Source organism: Delphinus delphis, chromosome X, assembly GCF_949987515.2.
Source record: "Delphinus delphis chromosome X, mDelDel1.2, whole genome shotgun sequence".
NCBI classification, from domain to species: Eukaryota; Metazoa; Chordata; class Mammalia; order Artiodactyla; family Delphinidae; genus Delphinus; species Delphinus delphis.
Window position 1 is genome coordinate 25,828,611 of NC_082704.1, and position 21,479 is coordinate 25,850,089.

Genomic DNA, 21,479 nt, shown 5'->3' on the forward strand with positions numbered 1-21,479 from the left:
ACTTGTACTAAGCGCTTTTAAAATATCCTTAACGTATATCTCACGGATTCATTGGATAGTGTTCTTTTTCTAAAGAAGATCGATAGATGTTGGCAGAACCATTGCAGACAGATGGTAAGATGGAAAAAGCATTACATTTCAGCTAAATATTGTAGTTAAAATAAGTTTCTTCAAATACAGGAATGCTAGTTTTAAAAGCTTTGCAATGGGGGGACTGAAACTAATTTTGGTTGAGTTTTCTATTTTAAAACTGCAAGTTACAGGTAAACCAGTATTTTAGAATGACTTGCACCTTACGATCATTTTTATTTTTGTAGCACTTAAGCAAAAAGTATTTATCTCATTAAAAAAGTTACATTTTGCCTGTCAGTCTTGATGGCTATCCCACTCGCTATTTGGTTACTTGTGAAGGTGCCTGATGGTTCTGCATTTTAGATTATTCAGATCACAACCTTTTCCTTTTTCCCTAATCTGGTATTATTTTAAACCTTATATTCTGCAAATTAAAAATCTTAAAATCCATCCCACCCACCCAAAATCCCACGTATACAATTTAAGGCAGTTTCACCCTGAGGACTGTTGCTGAGGAAAAATTGTATGCCCCTTTATTCTGTTTTTATTTTTAGTTGCTTCTCAGATTGCAAAGAAGTCATAGACCATTTTAAGTGTCTTTTTTTTTTTCCGGAAACTACAGCAAGAATTAAGGTTTATTAATGGTTTAATAAAAATGGTGTGGGCATATTCTCAGGTAGATGTGTTTATCTGCATGTTTGATCCTAGTAGTCTGGTATATATACAAGCAAACCCTGCAATCTTGTTTTATAAAATATTTCAGCTTCACAAAATATAAAAAGTTGTTTGATTTCTTTTTTTCATTGGCAGATCATGATCAGGAGCATTTTTTTGTTTCTGGATAGGACTTACGTTCTTCAAAATTCAATGCTACCCTCCATTTGGTAAGGATACCAGAAAAAAATTATGAAAAGATTTGTAACAAATCATAGTCAAATCTTAATTACACTGATAGAAGAGAGTGATACTGTGAATATTCTCCTAAAAACTCATATTTGGCTTCTAGACTTCTGTTTATAGCAGTTTTACCTTGTTAATTGTGTTTTGCCTATGCTAATATTGGAGATAGCTAACATTCCCTGGGCATATAATAACTTATGAAGAAGTTTCTTTGTTAGCCAAGGGGATTAAAGTTTGCTCTGGATTGTCTGAGTGTGCATCATTTTGTTGCTGATCAAGATTTCACTCATTATCTTTTAACATTATTGTGGAAAATTCCACGTATACACAAAAACAGAAGAGTATAATGAGCTCTTCCCCCCATCATGTGCCTAGCATCTACCTACAGCAATTATCAGAGTTTACTGATTTTTGAGTACTGAAGCCAGATGACAAATGAGCAATTAAGCCTTCATTACCAGTACAGTGAAGACCATTTTATAGCTTTGAACTAATTTTGCCTCTTGATTTGACCAAGGAAGAAATCCACCAAAGAAAATAATACAGTAAAACTTAGTTATGGAGGAAGATGGTAATTTAGCTTCAGTTTTCATTAAAGACAAAATGAGTTTCCTGTATGCTTTAATCTAATAATGTTATTTAAAATTAAATGTGTGGATTTTATACTTTTACAATTGCTGCTTCAAAGCCTGGAACCCTAACTAACATGTGGTGAGAAGTTAAGCCTCTCCAGAAGTGGTATTGTCGTCAATTAATTTAAATTATATATATTTTTTATTTTAGGGATATGGGACTGGAGTTATTTAGGGCTCATATTATAAGTGATCAAAAAGTCCAGAATAAGACAATTGATGGCATTCTTCTTTTGATTGAGAGGGAAAGGAATGGTGAAGCAATTGACAGAAGTTTACTGAGAAGCCTTTTAAGCATGCTCTCTGATTTGCAAGTAAGTCAACTACTTCACTTACTACAGAGCTGATTGCTATCCCTAATTTGATGTTTAAAGAGCAAGCTCAGGGAAATTCCTTGGCGGTCCAGTAGTTAGGACTCCACGCTCTCACTGCTGAGGGCCCAGGCTCGATCCCTGGTTGGGGAACTAAGATCCCACAAGCCGCGAGGCATGGCCAAAAAATAAAAACCAAACTCATAGTGCTGTTCCCATTAAGGGCATTCAATAAACATTTATTGGATAATTGAACTCCTTTATTTTGTTATCCCTTCCCAGATTTATCAGGATTCTTTTGAACAACGATTTTTGGAAGAAACTAACCGACTTTATGCAGCCGAAGGCCAAAAATTAATGCAGGAAAGAGAGGTATTTAAAAATCATGATTAATAAATCCACTGTGTCTCACAATAGACCCTACTTTATTGAACATAAGCTTCCCTTTGCATTTATCTTCCCAACATTATGCTGCTTTTCTCTCACTTAGGTGCTCCTTTCTTTTCTCTCTTCTTAAAGGCCAGAATTCTGGATCATAAACTCTACCTATAATTTTACATATGATTCAACCCTGTCACATTTGACAGGGCTGCTTCCAGGATCTTTTGGAGTTGACATTTTCTGAATGATTTATGGGGAGGAAAACAATAATATAAAAAACTATCTTTGTAGGTTCCTGAATATCTTCATCATGTTAACAAACGTCTAGAAGAAGAAGCAGACAGACTTATTACTTACTTAGATCAGACCACCCAGTAAGTATTACATGCTCAGCCTAATAGCCTTAACCTGTGTTGTTGAATCACTTAAGGCACTTTGGGCATCCCCAAACATGTTAGTAACTGTTTTCAGGTATCTTGAGTCTTTAACAATTGTTTTCATAATGCAACCTTCGAGTTGCTATTTTCCCTACTTAATTAGATTTAATCAAGGATTTGATAATTGGTTGTCTGTATGTGTTTAGGATGTAATTAAAAAATAGTATTACAAGCTGATGTGATCTTTGAAATCTTCAGGCCGATTAAAATTCAGTGGGTGTTCATAGGAGAAAGTATTTCTGTGCTTTCCTAAATATTACCAACCAAGGAGTTCCTGTAAGCAGCACAGATAAATTCCTTACTTTCCTAGTGAAAGCAGAGAAATTTGGGAAAAGCCAGCCATAGCAAGACCCTTAAAATATTTGTTTTGTGATGTAACAAATTCTGAAATATGCAATGTTTTCCTTCTAGTCATAAAGTAGAGTAACTCTGAGCACAATAAATTTATACATAGGAATAGGAATATTGAAATTAACATATAATGAGCTATTTGATTTTTTTCCCCCCAGGAGAGACTATAAATTTTCAGGAAAGTCAAAGTCAATAGTTCTAAACTTTTTTTTTCCTTGTAGAAAGTCATTAATTGCTACTGTGGAAAAACAACTTCTAGGTGAACACTTAACAGCAATTCTTCAGAAAGGTAATTGGTAATTTACAAATAAGAGATTACTTTTAAAATGGTAGCAGCAAACAAGTAGAAAAATTTTTAAAGATTGCCCTTTTAAAAGTTTGGTAGCGTGTGGCTGCATTTCTGAGGAGGGGCACAACCCCTTTTCCCTATTCATCACAGTAAACTTCCAGGAGGTGCCTGTTTCCTTAACTTAAAGATACAGGGAGTGAGATGAGAGGAGACTACCAACTCCAGTAAAGAAACAGTGGGAACTGGGGAATTCTTGATTTAATTTTTAAGACTGAAGTAATAAGGAAATGCATTCCTTTTTGCACTGAAATGTTTTTGTTTCTAGCATATAAAACCAAGCATTTCTATTAATCCTAAGTGATCTATGAGTATACCCTGAATTTTACTTTGACAATGCTACAAATAGGCAAAAAAGTCTTACCTTTCTCTCCAGCCATCTTTTCTTTTGTTTAAGGTATTTTAGTACATTAATGCAGTTACACTTTTATTTCATTCTGAAAATCAAATACTTGAGAACTTCATTTAAACTTGGCCTATTGATGCATGGTTTTTGATATACCACAGGCCATATCCAATACTCTGAAATATATATATGTGTATACTAATGCAAATATAATGTGGCTATTGCACATATGAGGTATTTATAATGTGTATTTATGTAAACCAATTTTTATAAGTTGGTTTATACATCTCATCTACTATGCTAAATGGTACAAACCATTACACAATTTTTGTTTTTATATAAAGTTCCCTATAGTTAGTTTTCACTTGGAAAGGTGATTGTTTCTTTGAGTTTAATTCAAAGCACATCTCTGTATTAAAATCACAGACTAGTCATAGTTCAGACCAGTATCACAATAACTTATTTTTCATTAAAATATCTGACATTTTTGTTCACTTTTTTAATACCAAATGTTTCAAAATTCAGGTTTAAATAGCCTCCTTGATGAAAACCGAATTCAAGATTTATCTCTCCTGTATCAGCTCTTCAGTAGAGTTCGAGGTGGCGTTCAGGTTCTCTTGCAGCAATGGATTGAATACATTAAGGTATTAACATTAACCTGTTTTTTTCTCTCTCATGGCTTATAATCTATACATCTAGAGTACATATCAGCAAGAATTATTTGTTAGATCCTTTTTTTTTTTTTAAGTAATGGGCATTTTGGGAACAGTCAACCTGAGAATGATAGCTGTGTGGCAAATTAGCAATAAAACAGTTCTCTTCTTGATGTCTGATGTGATTTCTAGCTCCAATAATTATAGCAGTGAATGTGGAAAAAGGAAGAGGGCTTTTTTTGGATCCAAATTTCTTTCCTTTCTTTGATCTTACACTGAAGGCAGATTGCTGTTTTTTAAAAATTCAACCCGACTTTTTTAAAAGTAGGAAAAAGACCCTAGAGACTTCTACAATAATGCCCCATTATGATATTACATAGCCAGTGGCCATTACTTATTTTATGACTATAGATGAATGGCATCAGTCTGGATGTTTTATAACTTTATTTTTTTATTTTATTGACTTCAAAGCCAGGTTTATCTTAATTTTTTGAGATTTTAAAGTATGTGTATCTACTTAAAATATGATTTGGGGGATTGTTTTCATTGTAGATAATTAAATTCTAATAGAAAGTCATTTTTGTTTCTTTAGGCATTTGGTAGCACTATTGTAATTAATCCTGAAAAGGATAAAACCATGGTTCAAGAATTGCTGGATTTTAAAGATAAGGTTGACCATATAATTGATATCTGTTTCCTGAAGAATGAAAAATTTATCAACGCCATGAAAGAAGCATTTGAAACATTCATTAACAAAAGACCAAACAAACCTGCTGAACTTATAGGTATTTCTCTAGTCCCTTTTCCCGGTTCTTTAATGTTCTTCTTTTACTCATAAAGTTCCAGTTAACCTGAAATTTTGACAAGGTTTTGTATATTAACACCTAATTTATTTGGAGTTGCATACTTGGTGGTTTCTAAGAAGCTGGATGCAAGGAATAAGTCCTTCATGCTAAAGAATATCTCAAAACCCACATGTCAAACATGGTCTTTCTTTGTAAGACCCTACTTACTTTTATTTATAAAAAGCTTGATAGCTGTTTTACAAGCCTCCTGCAATTTAGAGGTGAGGCAGGGTGCCATTTCTTGAGGCCTACACATAGGGCTCCAGTAAAGGGTAGCACAAAATTACAGTTGCCAGTGAGAAAGGTAGAATGTCCAGGATGAAAATAAACCTAATAATCTGGGCCCATTTAGAGTAAAAGGTGTGGTATACTTCAGTTCTCAGTTTTTCCCACCTGGATACCACTTAATGTCGAGGAGGAGGTAGCTGAGAAGGTCCTTCGCCAAAAGGATGAATTTTTTTTTTTTTTTTAATTTTTGACTACGTTGGGTTTTCGTTGCTGCGCGCGGGCTTTCTCTAGTTGTGGCGAGCGGGGGTTACTCTTCGTTGTTGTGCGCGGGCTTCTCATTGTGGTGGCTTCTCTTGTTGTGGAGCATGGGCTCTAGGCGCGCGGGCTTCAGTAGTTGTGGCACGTCGGCTCAGTAGTTGTGGCTCACAGGCTCTAGAGCGCAGGCTCAGTAGTTGTGGCACACGGGCTTAGTGGCTCCGTGGCGTGTGGGATCTTCCCGGACCAGGGATCGAACCCGTGTTCCCTGCATTGGCAGGTGGATTCTTAACCACTGCGCCACCAGGGAAGTCCCAAAAGGATGAAATTTTGTTGATTTACTACTTACCCTTAAAATTTTTGCAAAATTTGCCTCCTACTCTGTAATGTATCTGGTTTGTTTTAATAGAAAAGGGTTTAAGATTGCCTACCATCAGTGTAAAATGAATACTCCAGAAGATGTGCCATGTCTTTCAATGGCTTTGATGACCCCAGCACAGGGCTGTATACACCCCCTGCCCCCGGGGTACCCATATCCCGCATATCCCATTTTTAGTAAGCATCAGTATGGTAGAAAGTACATTAGATGTGGAGCCAGAAGACTTGGGTTTGAGTTGAGACTCTTGTATTTTTTAGCTCTGTGACATTGAACAAGTCACTTGGTCTCCCTGACTTTGGAGACTGTTTTAAAAATGCATGTATACATGTGAAACATTGAAAAAGTCAGTGTATCATACTCCTATTTGGTATTTATAGTGACCAGTACCTTATGGATACATGATCACTAAACAACAAACTTTCCCCCCATTTTAGCTAAGTATGTAGATTCAAAGCTTCGCGCAGGCAACAAAGAAGCTACAGATGAAGAACTTGAGAAAATGTTGGATAAGATTATGATTATATTTAGATTTATCTATGGTATGTATTTTTGTTTTAATATTTTTCTTTTAAAACAAAGCACTCAACAGAGAAACTAGCGAGTATAACCAACCTAGAAGGTATATTTATTTGGGGGTTAGCTATTTAAAATTCTGTTACATTCCTTGCATTTAATTTATTGGGGTACTTGAGGAATGTTACTTAATTGCCTTGTGCTTTGACTTTTCCACTATTAAGAGCCTTGAATTTTGCTACTTGTTTTAATCTCTAGAATATTGATGCTAAAGCTACTAGTTGACTAAAGCTTTTCTAAAGAAAAGTTAATTCAGTCTTAATTCTTTACAGCAAAGAACTTTTGAAAGGTTTGGCACAAAAACCTACCTCTAATGTTTCTTGCATTTAGCAAACTTGGATAAAATCTATAAATTTAAATAACTTGGAGTAATGGTGCGATTTATTAAGCACTTTGAGTCAATTTTGTCAAAACCTTATATTGGAGTATTATGAGAGTTGTGTTTTATTATTTAACATAGGCAAGGATGTTTTTGAAGCCTTCTATAAGAAAGATTTAGCCAAGCGCCTGTTAGTTGGGAAGAGTGCATCTGTGGATGCTGAAAAATCAATGCTGTCCAAACTTAAACATGGTATGTTTGTCATTCTTTCTGTTCCTTTTCTTCTTTGATTTCTGAGAGAAAATGTTAGCTTAGTTTTTAAAACTCTTTCAGTCAGTTGCCTCTTTTGTTAATCATTGTATGTTCGTATGATAAAAACGTAAATTGAGTAAGCTCATTAGGTTTCCAACCTATTTACATATCCAGAGCTGTTGTGATTTTTTTTTTAAATAAAGCATTGTTCTTTTATTATTTGTATAAAAGTTTCCCATTTATCTTATGCCTAAGTAGTAGATAAGGTTACTACAGGATTAAAGATTTGACTCTGAATTAGTGGGGCATACACTTTGGGGTAAGGATTTTTTGTTCTTATGAATAGTTACAGATCATATTTCATGCTAAAGTAAGTTTTATATTTCATGTTTTCAATTCTAAATTCTGTGTTTTTACCACTTTAAAATACTGTAAATGTACAAACATCTTTAATAGAATGTGGAGCTGCTTTCACCAGCAAACTTGAAGGAATGTTTAAAGACATGGAACTTTCTAAAGACATCATGATTCAGTTCAAACAGGTAAAAGTGAGTTAAACTCTTACTTAATTCCTCCAACTTAAATGTATTTAGTTATCTCCTTACTTTGGTTTGTACTGAAGAGGATAAATAGAAACATGTATTTGTTATAAATAATTCATAGCAGCTTAGATGATAGTCACAGTAGAGGAAAAAAATCACGAATGAAATGTAAGTATATTTGACCTACTTCAAAATTTATTCTCAGTATACACCCAAGATAACACAAAAATAGAAATAAAATGTATTGAACAGAAGTAAGGACAAGAAAAGCTATAGCTAGTGAGAACAGGGCTTCTAGCATCTAATCGCTGTTGGTGAGTTGCATATTCAAAGCTGGTGATGGGGAGGGAGGAGAAGTGATAGAGTGGTTGTATAAGGCCTTTAGGGACATTGGGAATGAAAAGCTAGATCCATAGTTTTGCAGATGTTGGTAGAAGCTGGTTTTAAATTTTTGAGATTATAGGTAATAGTGATAGCAAAGTAGATTTTCCTCTCCTAGGGTTTTAATAATGACTTCTTTACCACTATATTGCTGTGGTGGGAAATGAGAGTGGAAGACTCGAGAAAGATCAGGGTCAGTAGGATCATGGGCCCTGTAGTAGCTACAGAATAGGGTTTATTTGCTTTGCCCTTTCCCCTTCTTCCTTCCCCATTTCAGGCCACCCCCTGCAAACAGGCAGTGGAGCAGATGAAAAACCAGAGACTTGGGCTGGCTGGTGGGGTGAGGAATGGGGGTTGCTGCCAGGTTTTCTAAGCCACACAGGGGTCTCCAGAGATGGAGACTGCAGGTGGTATGGGGAAAGGAATGGAGAAGAAATCCCGTAACAGCCCAGTCATATGTGAGAAATTATTTATTTAAGTCGTTAATGCCTCTAACAGAGTCACGTGATCTTTGTGTGCCATTGTAGCAAAATGTTACCCAGTGTACTTTTCTAGTGCACTTAATATAGGCTTCATTTATAATCCTTTTAATAGTTGCCTTTTATTTTAAAGATCGTCAGTATTCACATGTAGTTTTGTAATGGGGAACTTCTTAAATGGGTCATTATTATGGCATGAAATGTATGCACTTTTATTTTTTAAGATCTCAGTGTGTGTGTTGATCTTATTGTAGTATATGCAGAACCAGAATGTACCTGGGAATATTGAATTAACTGTGAATATCCTGACGATGGGTTATTGGCCAACATATGTGCCTATGGAAGTTCATTTACCACCAGAGGTAAGAGTTGCTGTTTAGGACTTGAGTTATAAGCATAGAAATACATGACATTTCTATTTTGCTTATCATTGAAAAATATGTAGTTTTTTAAAAGTTTGTTGTCAGTAAGCACGCCACCACCAAATGTCAACTGTTTTTAATACTTTACTCTTTTATTTATATTACTCTTGTACTTATATCATTAGAGCATAGCTAAAGAGGCCAAGTTTCTGAGTTCAGGGCCAATTTGCTTGACTCTTCTTTCAGTTCCCCAGATTGTACCCATCACTCTGCCCAGCTCTCAAAAATTCTTGTCCGTATATCACCTGGGGGTTGGACTGCTGAGTGATGGATGCTTGAGTAAATCCAACCTAACTCCTGGGGAAATGTCTTAACCCAGGACTGAAGCTTAGAAAAGGGTTAAGGCTAGAGAGATAGATACTGAGAGTCCTCCATGGAGATAATCATGGAAGCCCAGGGAGCAGATCTCCCTCATTAAGAGGGAGAATGTGGAAACAGGAAGAACAGGCCTAAGGCAGAACTTTGAAAAAGGCTCACATTTGGTAGGTGGTAGGAAGAGGTACCTGTGAGGGAATCCAATGAAGAAGCAATGATGAGATAAAGGAACCAGCATGTTGCAGAGACACAGAAGACATTGGAGATGAATGTTTCAAAAGAGGGGATGATAAATTGTTGCAGACAGATCAGAGAGTGTAAAGACTGATTAATGCCATTAGATTTGGTGGTTATTACCTTACATCAAAGTGATCAGTGGACCTGCTCTGTATAGTCTTTAAAACTTCCAGAAATTTTTACACCAGATAAATATAAAAAGTGGTGAACGTGATATTGGATACAGAGCTTAAATAAAGTTTTGTTTTATTTATTGTAGATGGTAAAACTTCAGGAGATTTTCAAGACCTTTTACCTAGGCAAACATAGTGGCAGGAAACTTCAGTGGCAGTCAACCCTAGGACACTGTGTGCTAAAGGCAGAATTTAAAGAGGTAAGTGGATGTTCCCCAAACTTAGTTTTCACCTTCATCTTTGATATTGAGGTCATCCCTCTTAATTTGAAGGTTTAAGGTGTTTTATAAATTTGTCCTGAATATCTACATGAGATAGTGATAGCTTGTCACAGCCCTGTGTATATTATAAGAATGTGGTCTTTTCCACTGTTGATTGGGCCCTGCTGCAAAACCAAAACCAATAACCCTTTTCTCCCACACCCTTTCCCCACCTGTGGATGCAAAATTCATGCTGCCTCTTCTTTTTTTAAAATTTTATTTATTAATTTATTTATCTATGGCTGTGTTGGCTCTTCGTTTCTGTGCGAGGGCTCTCTATAGTTGCGGCGAGCGGGGGCCACTCACTATCGTGGCCTCTCTTGTGGCGGAGCACAGGCTCTAGAGCGCAGGCTCAGTAGTTGTGGCACATGGGGCCAGTTGCTCCGCGGCATGTGGGATCTTCCCAGATCAGGGCTCGAACCCGTGTCTCCGGCATTGGCAGGCGGATTCTCAACCACTGCGCCACCAGGGAAGCCCCCACGCTGGCACTTCTTGACAGGAAACTTCTTTTCTTGTTGCTGGGAGCTAGAGAATAGAGTGGGCGTTAAGGGGAACAGTTCTTATATCAATTTCAAAAAATCCTACAGCTTTTCATGACTAATCTGAATCAGAAGAGTTGAAAATGCATTGAAATAGTGATTTCTTGTTGCTCATGATAAATATCTGTAATGACACATAAAACCGAGTTATTAATTTTCATTACTTTGTTGTTTTAATTATAAGGCTTAAAAAAAGACCTGTAGAAAGGTCACCCAATCCTTCCTCCTGTTTTAGGTAGGATCACACCTAAACCCTACACTGAACATACTGGCCTTTCTGGATAATGTTAATCCGAGTTTCTAAATCCACTAATTGAAAAATGCTTTTCCAGTAAGAGATCAGTTATTTGATTAATTTTCATGCAGTTTTTAAAAAAATGATGGCTAAACACTGTTGTTTCTCCAACAGGGTAAAAAGGAACTCCAGGTCTCTCTTTTTCAAACACTGGTGCTGCTAATGTTTAATGAGGGAGAAGAGTTCAGTTTAGAAGAGATCAAGCAGGCTACCGGAATAGGTTTGTGTTGAATCGTTTGATTAGCATGCATTTTTCGGTGTCCACTATGTGCACTCCACTTGGTTAAGAGCTCTGGGGGACTATAAAGGGATAATCCCCCTCCTCAGCACTTACAACCATGGGGAAAGGGAGAAATGACAATTTCACAACCAATAAGTACCAATCTGTGGTGCTGACAGAGTGTGTTAGGAGTTCAGTGAAGCAAGAGATAACTCTGGACTGGCACAATTGGGAAAGCCTTCATGAAGGAGGTAGGACTTGGGCTGGGCCTTCAGATTTAAGTTAGGGAGAAGGCATATTTTGCAAGAGGAAATACCATGAGAAAAGGCGTGGAGGAAGGAATCAGCACAGTGTGGGCAGGAGTCATAAAAAGTTTAACTGCAGCATGGAGTAGTGAGATACAAAGTTAGATAGGTAAGCTATGGAGAGCCTTACAGATCTAGCAAGTGAAACATACATTGTAGGATCTCAAGTGTGTGACATATTGGAAGTGACTTATTTGGGCAGCTTGCCTATAATCAGTAGATAGTAGGGCAGCTTGAAGGATGAAGAGATTCCAGTCCAGAAGCTAATGGGGTAATTCAGGCGTAAAGTGATAACGAGCTTAGACTAGAATGAGGCCAATGAGAAGAGACGAAGCATCTCTAAGGAAGCAACTACTAGATATGTGGAGGATGCAGGAGAGGGAAGAGTTAAAAGATGATTCCAGGGTTTCTCAACAGAGGAGGTTGGTAGATTCATAACTAACAATTGGAAAGAAAACAGTTTTATGGGGAAGATGATGAATAAAACGTTGGACATACTAAAATTGATGATAGTAAAAGAGCCAGCTGGAGGTATCCTTTAAATGTAGGACTGGGGAAAATGAGATGTCATTTCTGAAGATGTGGTGGTTATTCACTCGGAATGATAACTGAAGCCTTTAGAGGACGACCAGGAAAAAAGCCATTGGATAGGACAAAGAGGAAGTTGTTCATGATCTTGGGGAAAAAAGGAAACAGTTTTATTAGACGGGTGGGGTAGAAGCTAGATTGAGGTTGAATGTAGCTGTGCGTGTTGATGAGTTAGTAACAAATAACTAAGCCAGTCTTTCTTCTTCAGAGGATGGGGAGTTAAGAAGAACACTGCAGTCATTGGCTTGTGGCAAAGCTAGAGTTCTGGCGAAAAATCCAAAGGGTAAAGATATTGAAGATGGTGACAAGTTCATTTGTAACGATGATTTCAAGCACAAACTTTTCAGGATAAAGATCAATCAAATTCAGATGAAAGAAACGGTATTTCTTTTGCATTCTCCTCATTCTAATGTACTGGAATTATATATGTTCATAATAAATATTTATAAAGAAGGTTTTAGCCTAGAATACTACCACTAACATTAACATTATCTATGCCTATATCTAGCTCAGTGTATTTCAGTATTTGATTTTGCAGATTTTGAGGGGGCGGGGGTGTACACAATTGGGCCTGATAGTTTTATATCCTGCTTTTTGTGTGTTTAAATTAAGACTTTAGAATTTTTAAAATTTATTTATTTTATTTATTTTAGGCTGCATTGGATCTTCGTTGCTGCTCGCAGGCATTCTCTAGTTGCAGTGAATGGGGGCTACTCTTCGTTGCGGTGCACAGACTTCTCATTGCGGTGGCTTCTCTTGTTGCGGAGCACGGGCTCTAGGCATGCGAGATTCAGTAGTTGTAGCACACAGGCTCAGTAGTTGTGGCTCGCGGGCTCTAGAGCACAGGCTCAGTAGTTGTGGCGCGTGGGCTTAGTTGCTCCGCGGCATGTGGGATCTTCCCAGACCAGGGCTCGAACCTGTGTCCCCTGCATTGGCAGGCAGATTCTTAACCACTGTGCTACCAGGGAAGCCCCAAGTCTTTAGAATTTTTCCATGCCATTAAGCATCTTTATAAAATGGCACATGGCCACACAATATTCTTTTACACAGCTATAATAATTTATTCAACCAATGTCCATTGTTGGGCACTTAAATTCATAACTTCTTAGTATTGTAAATAAAACAGCAAGATACATCTCTGTACCTAAATCTTAACCTCTCTGATCCTTTCCTTACGAATTTACCATGGAAGTAGATTTTTTGGGTTAAAGAGTGTGAACATTTTAAGAGTCTGAATACGTTATGCCATTTTGTGTTCTAGAAAGATTGGACCAATTTACACTGTCTAATGTGAGTGCCTGTCTTACTGTGCCCTTGCCAGCACTAAAGATTATATTTTCTTTTTTTAATCTTTGCCAGCTTGCTTGGTGAAAAATTGGAAGGTTTAGTTAGTGTTTCTTTGATCAACAGTGAATATTTTGTTTGTTTTTACCATTTGAATTTGTAAGAGATTTTTATTAAGGAAACCAACAACTGCAGCATTTCCTGAAACCAGTTGGTTTCAATTCCAACAAGGTTTAATGCAGTACTTGAGAAAAAGTTTTATAATAGGGATAGAAGTCAGGGTCGCAAACAAGTTCCCGTCTCGTTAACATTCACATCAAAGGCGTGATATTCCCTTAGATTACTATGTTATTTTAAAACGTGTGCTGTATCAGAAAGAAACTAACTGCAAAAAGCCGAAACTAGGGACTTCCCTGGCAATCCAGTGGTTAAGACTCTGCGCTTCCACTGCAGAGGGCACAGGTTCGATCAGGGGAATAAAGATCCCGCATGATCAGGGGAATAAAGATCCCGCATGCCGAGTGATGAGGCAACAAAAAAGAAAAGCCCAAACTACTCTTTTAATTTAGGTGCTAAAGAGGAACATTCTTGCTTTAGCATTAGAATTGGTTAACTGACTTTTTTTAAACTGTGCGTTTCTGATTTATATATTACAAAATAAAAATTAATGAAAAATAATTTGGGACTTCCCTGGTGGCACAGTGGTTAAGAATCCGCTTGCCAATGCAGGGGACACGGGTTCGATCCCTGGTCCGGGAAGATCCCACATGCCGCGGAGCAACTAAGCCTGCGCACCACAACTACTGAGCCTGTGCTGTAGAGCCCGCGAGCCGCAACTACTGAAGCCTGCGCTCCTAGAGCCCATGCTCTGCAACAAGAGAAGCCACTGCAATGAGAAGCCCACACACCACAACAAAGAGCAGCCCCCGTTCGCCACAACTACAGAAAGCCTGCACAGCAACGAAAATGCAAGGCAGCCAAAAAAATAAAATACAATAAAATAAAATGTTAAAAAAAAAGTTTGACTACTGGTTAGCTTAGCTGGTTAGTATCATACTTTGAGTCAGATGTCAGAATCGGTCACTTTTACAGATAAGCTAATGTCGTACAGAAATCTGGTCAATAACCTCTTGTGACACATTAAGATTTTGAGAAGAGAGTAAAAGAAAATGATAAATTCTGCATCAGCTGTTTCTCTTTCTAGAAAAGCAGCTCAAAGATGGTATTTTTCTATTAACTAATATTGGTGTTACTTCATTGATACAGGACATTAGGCCAGATAGGAGTTATGTTTGTAGGGTTTTTTTCTGTCCTTGTCAGTATTTATAAGGTTTCTTTTGATAGTTCAGCATATTTAAAGCATTAACTGTGTCATGTCCCTAAAATGTACAATTTGTATAAGTAATCAAGTTTCACTTCAGGTACAGTTCCTAAGTTTAAAACTTTTTTGTTAGGTTGAGGAACAAGCAAGCACCACAGAAAGAGTATTTCAAGACAGACAGTATCAAATTGATGCTGCAATTGTTCGAATTATGAAGATGAGAAAGACACTTAGCCACAATCTCCTTGTTTCAGAAGTGTACAACCAGTTGAAATTTCCAGTAAAGGTAGGTACTTCTGTATTTTATTATTGAGCTGCTTATATATAAAAAATATTGAGTTTATTATATATAAAAATTAGATTTTTCAGACACAAGTCTTACAAACATAGAATAAAACCTCAAGACCATTTGGAGGGACAAAAGTTTTCATTTCTTATGCTCATATATATGATTCCAGAAAAACCTTTGTTGGCATATGTGGGCATCTGTGACAAAAGGGGAAAACAATTTATAAAAGCTCCTATACCCGAAAGTTTAGCTGCTAAGTGAGTCTTTGAAATTTTCAAGTTTATTCACGTTATTTTTTTGAGCTTCTTTGTTATTTTTGTTTCCTTTTTCTCCTTGAAATACCTAGCTATTTGACAGATTTGGTTATTTTAATTAAGCTAAATCTATTTAGTTAGCTTGTGTAAGTGTCCATTAAAAACTATACAGATAACTAGTAATCATTAGGCATCTTTTTTAAAGCTTAGCGATAGTTCTGGCAAACAAATTAGTCGTCACATGGACATGTTCCATTATAAATGCCCAGTAATAAAGCGCCTTAGACAATGTGGTGTTGTACTGGACTGTATCTCATGTTTTAGAAGATTCCCAAACTCTTATGATGATAAACACTTCGTAAAGTTTGGATAGACTCTTGGCTGTTAGGGTTCTCATGAGCTTTGGGCCTAGGTAAGTTATTTCACCTCTTGAGCTTGTTTCCTCTTTTGTAAAATGGAGATGATAATAGTACTTATCTCTTAGGATTATTGTGGAGCTTAAATGAGATAATATATGTAAAACTTAGCACTGGGCCTGGCACGTAAGTGCTCATTAGCTGTCACTGCTAATAAGGTAGGTTTTCTCTCTCCTCCAAACCTAATACTGCCTTCTCATTACCACACACTCACCCTCATGTTCTGCCTTAACAATCATTTCACCTCTAGCCAGAGAGATCACTAATGCTAGCTAGCTAGGGAAGGTAGAGGATCACTGTAATAAATATTGTGCTGATATTCTAGGTCTTTCACCATAATTAAGAGAAAGTCATTTTGATTTTCAAATCTTGGAATTCAAACTTTGGTGAAATTTTGGCTGCCCCATCAAACTACTTTCCCTTTTTACCTTTCTTGATCAAGTAGCCATTTTACACAATCTAAAAAACTGTTAGCAAGCAAGATTATATTGTCTTTATAGGCTAGATACAAAAGACAGTGGAATTTTGTTACCCAAGAGCTAAGAATGCAATCATGAGAATAAATAAGCTATAATCTTTCTCAATGATTTTTCAACAAATAGGATTCAAAAATTCAAATCATTTATAGCAGGTAACAGTTAAACCTTAAACCTGAAATACGAAGATCTGAATTAGATGATACTTCACTTATCAAACCATTTGTTGTAGTATTCTTGTAAATAGTGATTTCCATAGTACATTTTTTATTTAATTTATAAATATGCAACCTGACTTTGAGAACCAGCTTTTGTCCAAATTTAGGGTCTACTTATTTTCTCAAACTATCTTGGCAAAACTAAATAGCATTCTGTTTCCTTAAACTATACTGTGTTCCTTTTGTGAAGTTATGGTAGTCTTGTATTTGTGCAGAGAATAGCTGGTTCTTAGAAGACCTCTTTAAAATAGAAAAGTAAAGTATTGTATAACAGTATGACAGGGGACTTCCCTGGTGGTCCAGTGGCTAAGACTCCCCGCTCCCAGTGCAGGGGGCCTGGGTTCAATCCCTGGTGACGGAACTAGATCCCACATGCCACAACTAAAGATCCTGCACTCAGCAACAAAGACCCCTCATGCTGCCGCAACTAAGACCCAGCACAGCCAGATAGATAGATATAGATAGATAGATAGGTAGATAAATAGATAAACAGGTAAATAAATAATATAAGATGTGACAATGTATGTATAGTGTAAAAACATCTTTTAACCTGGTTTATTTTCATTATACTTTCCTCTTTAAAAAAATCAAGGAGATTTAAAAAATAAAAATTAAAAAATATTAAGGAGATTAAATACATTAAATCAATGAGCCAAAACTGTTCTTTTGGGGTATTGGTAAATGGGCTTGAGCTAGTGATCATGAGCTTTGCACTGAAAATTTGCCTTCTCTTACAGCCTGCTGATCTTAAGAAGAGAATAGAATCCTTAATTGACCGGGACTACATGGAAAGAGATAAAGAAAATCCAAACCAGTACAATTATATTGCATAAAATGTTGGCCTTGGAGCATTTGGTGTCATAAACAGTAACCAGTGGATAAACTAACCTGTTATTATTTGACTTCTTTTATACTACCAATGACCAAATGAAGCAGTGTAATGGAAATAGTTGAGTGACTTTTCAGTGGTTAACATGCCCATTTAAAGAGTAATACTTACCTTTAAGAAGAATGTTGTTGAACTCTTTGCATGTTATTTAGTATGATGTGCAGAAAACTCTTAAGAAAGTACCTGGTCTTCATGATTCCTATTTGGAACTGGGGAAGAGGTCCCTATGGCTATTAAAGAAAAGAGGAGGGGGGTTCTTATACACCATTAATTATGAAGCAAAAGGTTTATTTGCTTAAAATGTCATTTAAAGATACTTAAACTGCATGCAAACTTTATTTACTGTACAGAGTTCTGGATGTATTTATCAAATAGAAAAACCACCCTGGACTTGGTTGTTCACCTGTTTTGTGATTTCCCTTGAAGAGAAAAATAAGTTGTCATAGCTATTGATATTTTACTAAGTAATGTTCTGTTACACTGAAAGGGATGTTTTTAAAAATTTTATTTGGAAACAAGTTTTCAAGCAGAGGGACAGTTGCTTACATAGTCTTGTATACACACATCCTAAAATGTTCCCATGGGATGTGTGTATATGGTTCAGCCCTGAGTTTACTGTGCTGATTAACAGGTACTTATAAAAATAGCTGAAATAGAAAATTGCTGGTCAGTTGTACTAGAAGAACATGGTAGGAGAGAAAAATCCAACTCTTTCTTCATATTAAAAATGAATATAATATGAACATCGCAAAAGAGACCAAAACCCACGTGTTGTGTAACTTTTTACAAGAGCAAAAATTCATAAACTAGTTTTCAACTTCCTTTAGACTTTAATGTTGTTTGGACAGTTTTGTCTTTAACTTGGACCAATTGTAGATTGTTACAGGCTTCCTGGGATTTAGCATTCCTATTTTCTCTACCAAAGTTTTTTTTTGGAAGCACCTCAACTCTCCTTTTTGTTGGCATATAAGCATTTCCTTTCATCCTTATTTTAACTTCCTAAAGCCCTAGATAGAACTAGATCCTTCCTCATTTCCCCCATACACCCCCTAGTTGGGAATTTCAAATTCTGTATTATGCTGATCTTATTCCTTTCAAAATTGCTTGAAGATAAAGAGTTCTCATAGCCACTGGACACCTACCTTTCAGGGGAATGTCCTAGGATTGTTCATACATAGAAAATAGCAGAAGTATTGTTTTTCAAATTGATAATGTGAGTAAAAGTCTTCTCTTTTACCATCAGTGGTTTTTTGTTTTGGGGTTTGGGGTTCTGTTTTGCTTCCTTGTTTGTTTTTCCTTGAAGCTTTGAAGGGAATTGATCTTGGAGGAAAAGCAGAAATTTTGTTTTGATTTTTAAAAAAATCAGAACTGCTTTAATGCTTTTTCACCGCCATGGCCTCTCCCGTCGCGGAGCACAGGCTCCGGACGCGCAGGCTCAGTGGCCATGGCCCACGGGCCCAGCCACTCTGCGGCATGCGGGACCCTCCCGGACCGGGGCACGAACCTGCGTCCCCTGCATCGGCAGGCGGACTCTCAACCACTGCGCCACCAGGGAAGCCTGCTTTAATGCTTTTTTGCAGCAGTGTATTTCCTTGACTATTTGGAACCATTAAGAAGAATACCTAGGTCCTAACCCTCAACTGAGACTTTTGGCTCTTGTGTTTGCTATTGATTGTTTTCTTGAGTTCTCAAAGACCTGTGACCAGCTATTCTTTTTAAAGTTGCCTGTTTTCTTTATAACTACATCAAACTTACACACTGTTGTCCACAGTATGTGGTATTTAGAATGCCTTCCTAACTATTTTTGAGCAGCCATTGCCTGTATTTTCTTTTCTTTCTTTCTTTTTTTTTTTTTTCGGTACGTGGGCTCTCACTGTTGTGGCCTCTCCCGTTGCGGAGCACAGGCTCCGGACGCGCAGGCTCAGCGGCCATGGCTCACGGGCCCAGCCGCTCCGCGGCATGTGGGATCTTCCCGGACCGGGGCACGAACCCGTGTCCCCTGCATCGGCAGGCGGACTCTCAACCACTGCGCCACCAGGGAAGCCCTGCCTGTATTTTCTTAGAGCCTCCCTGGTTTCCTTAACTGAGCTTATCTGACAAGGAAATGCAGCTATTTTTTTGCCCTCTCTCCATACTGGACCATCTAAGTCAGTGTTCTAACTCATCCCTGATGGTCTGTGAGATACGTAGACTGTTCCACCAGACTCGATGATTACTCTTAAGGAATTTTTAGGTAGAATTGGTACCATTAGGAGGCTCTTGGTGTTACCTTTGTTATCTTGAAAGCTGGTCCCTTCCCTGAGGCTCTTAATTTTTTGAAAACTTGATGCTATTTCAGCTGAAAAAATTGGTGAGACTATTAAACAAATTGAGGGGAGCTGTTTAAGAAATTGAAAAGTAATCGCAAACAACATTGGATAATTGTGACTTTCAGTTCTGTATCAGTTGAATTTTTGTGCTCTTTTCCCTGTGTACGTGGTGGTTCTATTTTTCTCCAATAAAACTTTTATTTAAAAAAAGTTTCTGGAGAAGATCTTTAAAATTCAAATATTGTAAGAATATTATAAAACCACAGAACTTAACATCTTCTTCCTAATGATTTCTTTAATGAATTCACAGTTGTCAATTTTGTTATTTTTTAAGTTTTTCTTTAATTTTTGTGGTGGTTTGATAGTAATGCTGTAGGAATGTGGAGGGGAAGGTATGGTAACAGATGATTCCCAGGAATCCTCAAGGTGAGTATTTATTCTTAAATGTTCTATTTTAGAAAAATCAAGCACAAGTAGAAACATTGTTTCATCCAAGTCCTCAGAATCAAGTAGTTTCATAAAGTCAGTATGAAACTAGTCTAGATTTAAGTTGAGAAGGATTGGTGTTAATTCTTTAAATACTTACTAGAATTCATGAAGCTATCTGGTCCTGGGCTTTCTTTTATGGGGAATTTTTTGATTATTGATTCAATCTTTTAATAGTTTTTTTCAGATTTTCTATTTCTTGAGTCAGTTTTAATATTTTGTCTTAAAATAACTACCCTGACTTTTGTCTAGTATTTGCTTGGTATATCTCTTCATTGCTTAACAGCCTTTTCTTATATTTTAGGTGTGTCTCTTCCATATTAGATGGATTTTCTCCTCTTTCCCCTAATCTGACAGTTTCTGTCATTTTTTTCATAATACACATTTATTTTTTTATTGAGGTATAGTTGAAGACAATTTCTGTCCTTTAACTGGAAGATTATATCCATTTGCATTTGTTTCTAACATCTTACTGGTTGCTCTTTATCTCTTCTAATTTTCTTTGCTTTTTCTTCTTTCTCAGCTTTAAAAAATATATATTGAGTTTTGTTTATTTTTTTATTCCATTTTCCCCACTACTTATTTGGAAGTTATATATTCTATTTCTTTTCTTTTACTGATTACCCTTGATATGTTAGCATATATGCTTAACAAAGTCAAAAATATCTAAATTTTCCTCCCAATTAATATAAAGATGTTAAAACACTTTAATACTGATCACCTCTCCCCCAACTTAACACAGTGTTGTTGTTCAGTGTTTTAGTTTTGTCCTCTTTTAAAAATGAACACCACAAATTAAAACATTAGTCTTTGCTCAAACACCACCTTCTCAGTGAAGCTTACCATAGCCATTCTATTTAAAATTTCAACTTGCCCACCAACGCCACCACACACACTACCAATTCCACACTCACCCTGCTCTTTTTCCTTTTTTACATATCATTTGTTACCTTTTACATACTATGCAATTTACTTGTTAACAATACTTACGGCATATTGTCTGTTTACTCCGCTAGTGTAAAGTTTAAGCTCCATTAGGGCAGAGACCTTTGTTTTGTTCATTGATGTATCTCAAACACTTAGGGAAGTTTCTAGCCATAGTAGGTGCATTAGGTTCCTGTGGCTGCTGTAACAAATTACCACAAATGTAGTGGCTTAAAACAACAGAAATTAATTCTCTCACATTTCTAGAGGCCAGAAGTCAGAAATCAGCTTTACTGGGCTGAAATCAAGGTGTTCACAGGGCCACACTCCCTCTAGAGCTACATTTCCTTGGCTCATGTCCCCTCCCTCCACTTTATTTTCTTTTTCTTTTTTTGTTTTCTTGTCCCTTCCTCCAAGTTAAAAGCTGGTTCCATAACATCTTTTTTTTTTACTGTTTTTTTTAATGTATTTATTTTTATTATTTATTTTATTTTTGGCTGTGTTGGGTCTTCGTTGCTGTGCGTGGGATTCCTCTAGTTGCGGGTAGCCGGGGCTACTCTTCGTTGCAGTGTGCGGG

General features: G+C 36.8%; 1 protein-coding gene across 2 annotated transcripts in view; it reads left to right on the forward strand.

Moving 5' to 3' along the window:
- CUL4B (cullin 4B) overlaps positions 1–19,694 on the forward strand; it is a 34,573-nt gene extending 14,879 nt beyond the window's left edge. The window contains exons 5-21 of one of the 2 annotated variants that reach the window (XM_060002650.1): positions 45–114; positions 883–956; positions 1,756–1,918; positions 2,198–2,287; positions 2,588–2,670; positions 3,306–3,373; positions 4,302–4,420; positions 5,022–5,214; positions 6,571–6,675; positions 7,170–7,280; positions 7,737–7,822; positions 8,937–9,044; positions 9,916–10,029; positions 11,038–11,143; positions 12,245–12,417; positions 14,775–14,927; positions 17,032–19,694. In XM_060002650.1, coding sequence (XP_059858633.1) covers positions 45–114; positions 883–956; positions 1,756–1,918; positions 2,198–2,287; positions 2,588–2,670; positions 3,306–3,373; positions 4,302–4,420; positions 5,022–5,214; positions 6,571–6,675; positions 7,170–7,280; positions 7,737–7,822; positions 8,937–9,044; positions 9,916–10,029; positions 11,038–11,143; positions 12,245–12,417; positions 14,775–14,927; positions 17,032–17,127 — 1,912 coding nt within the window. In that variant the 3' untranslated portion in view covers positions 17,128–19,694. Of the gene's footprint in view, positions 1–44; positions 115–882; positions 957–1,755; positions 1,919–2,197; positions 2,288–2,587; positions 2,671–3,305; positions 3,374–4,301; positions 4,421–5,021; positions 5,215–6,570; positions 6,676–7,169; positions 7,281–7,736; positions 7,829–8,936; positions 9,045–9,915; positions 10,030–11,037; positions 11,144–12,244; positions 12,418–14,774; positions 14,928–17,031 lie in introns of both variants that reach the window. The other variant, XM_060002649.1, reaches the window with a different exon arrangement.
- Positions 19,695–21,479: the final 1,785 nt, after the last annotated feature.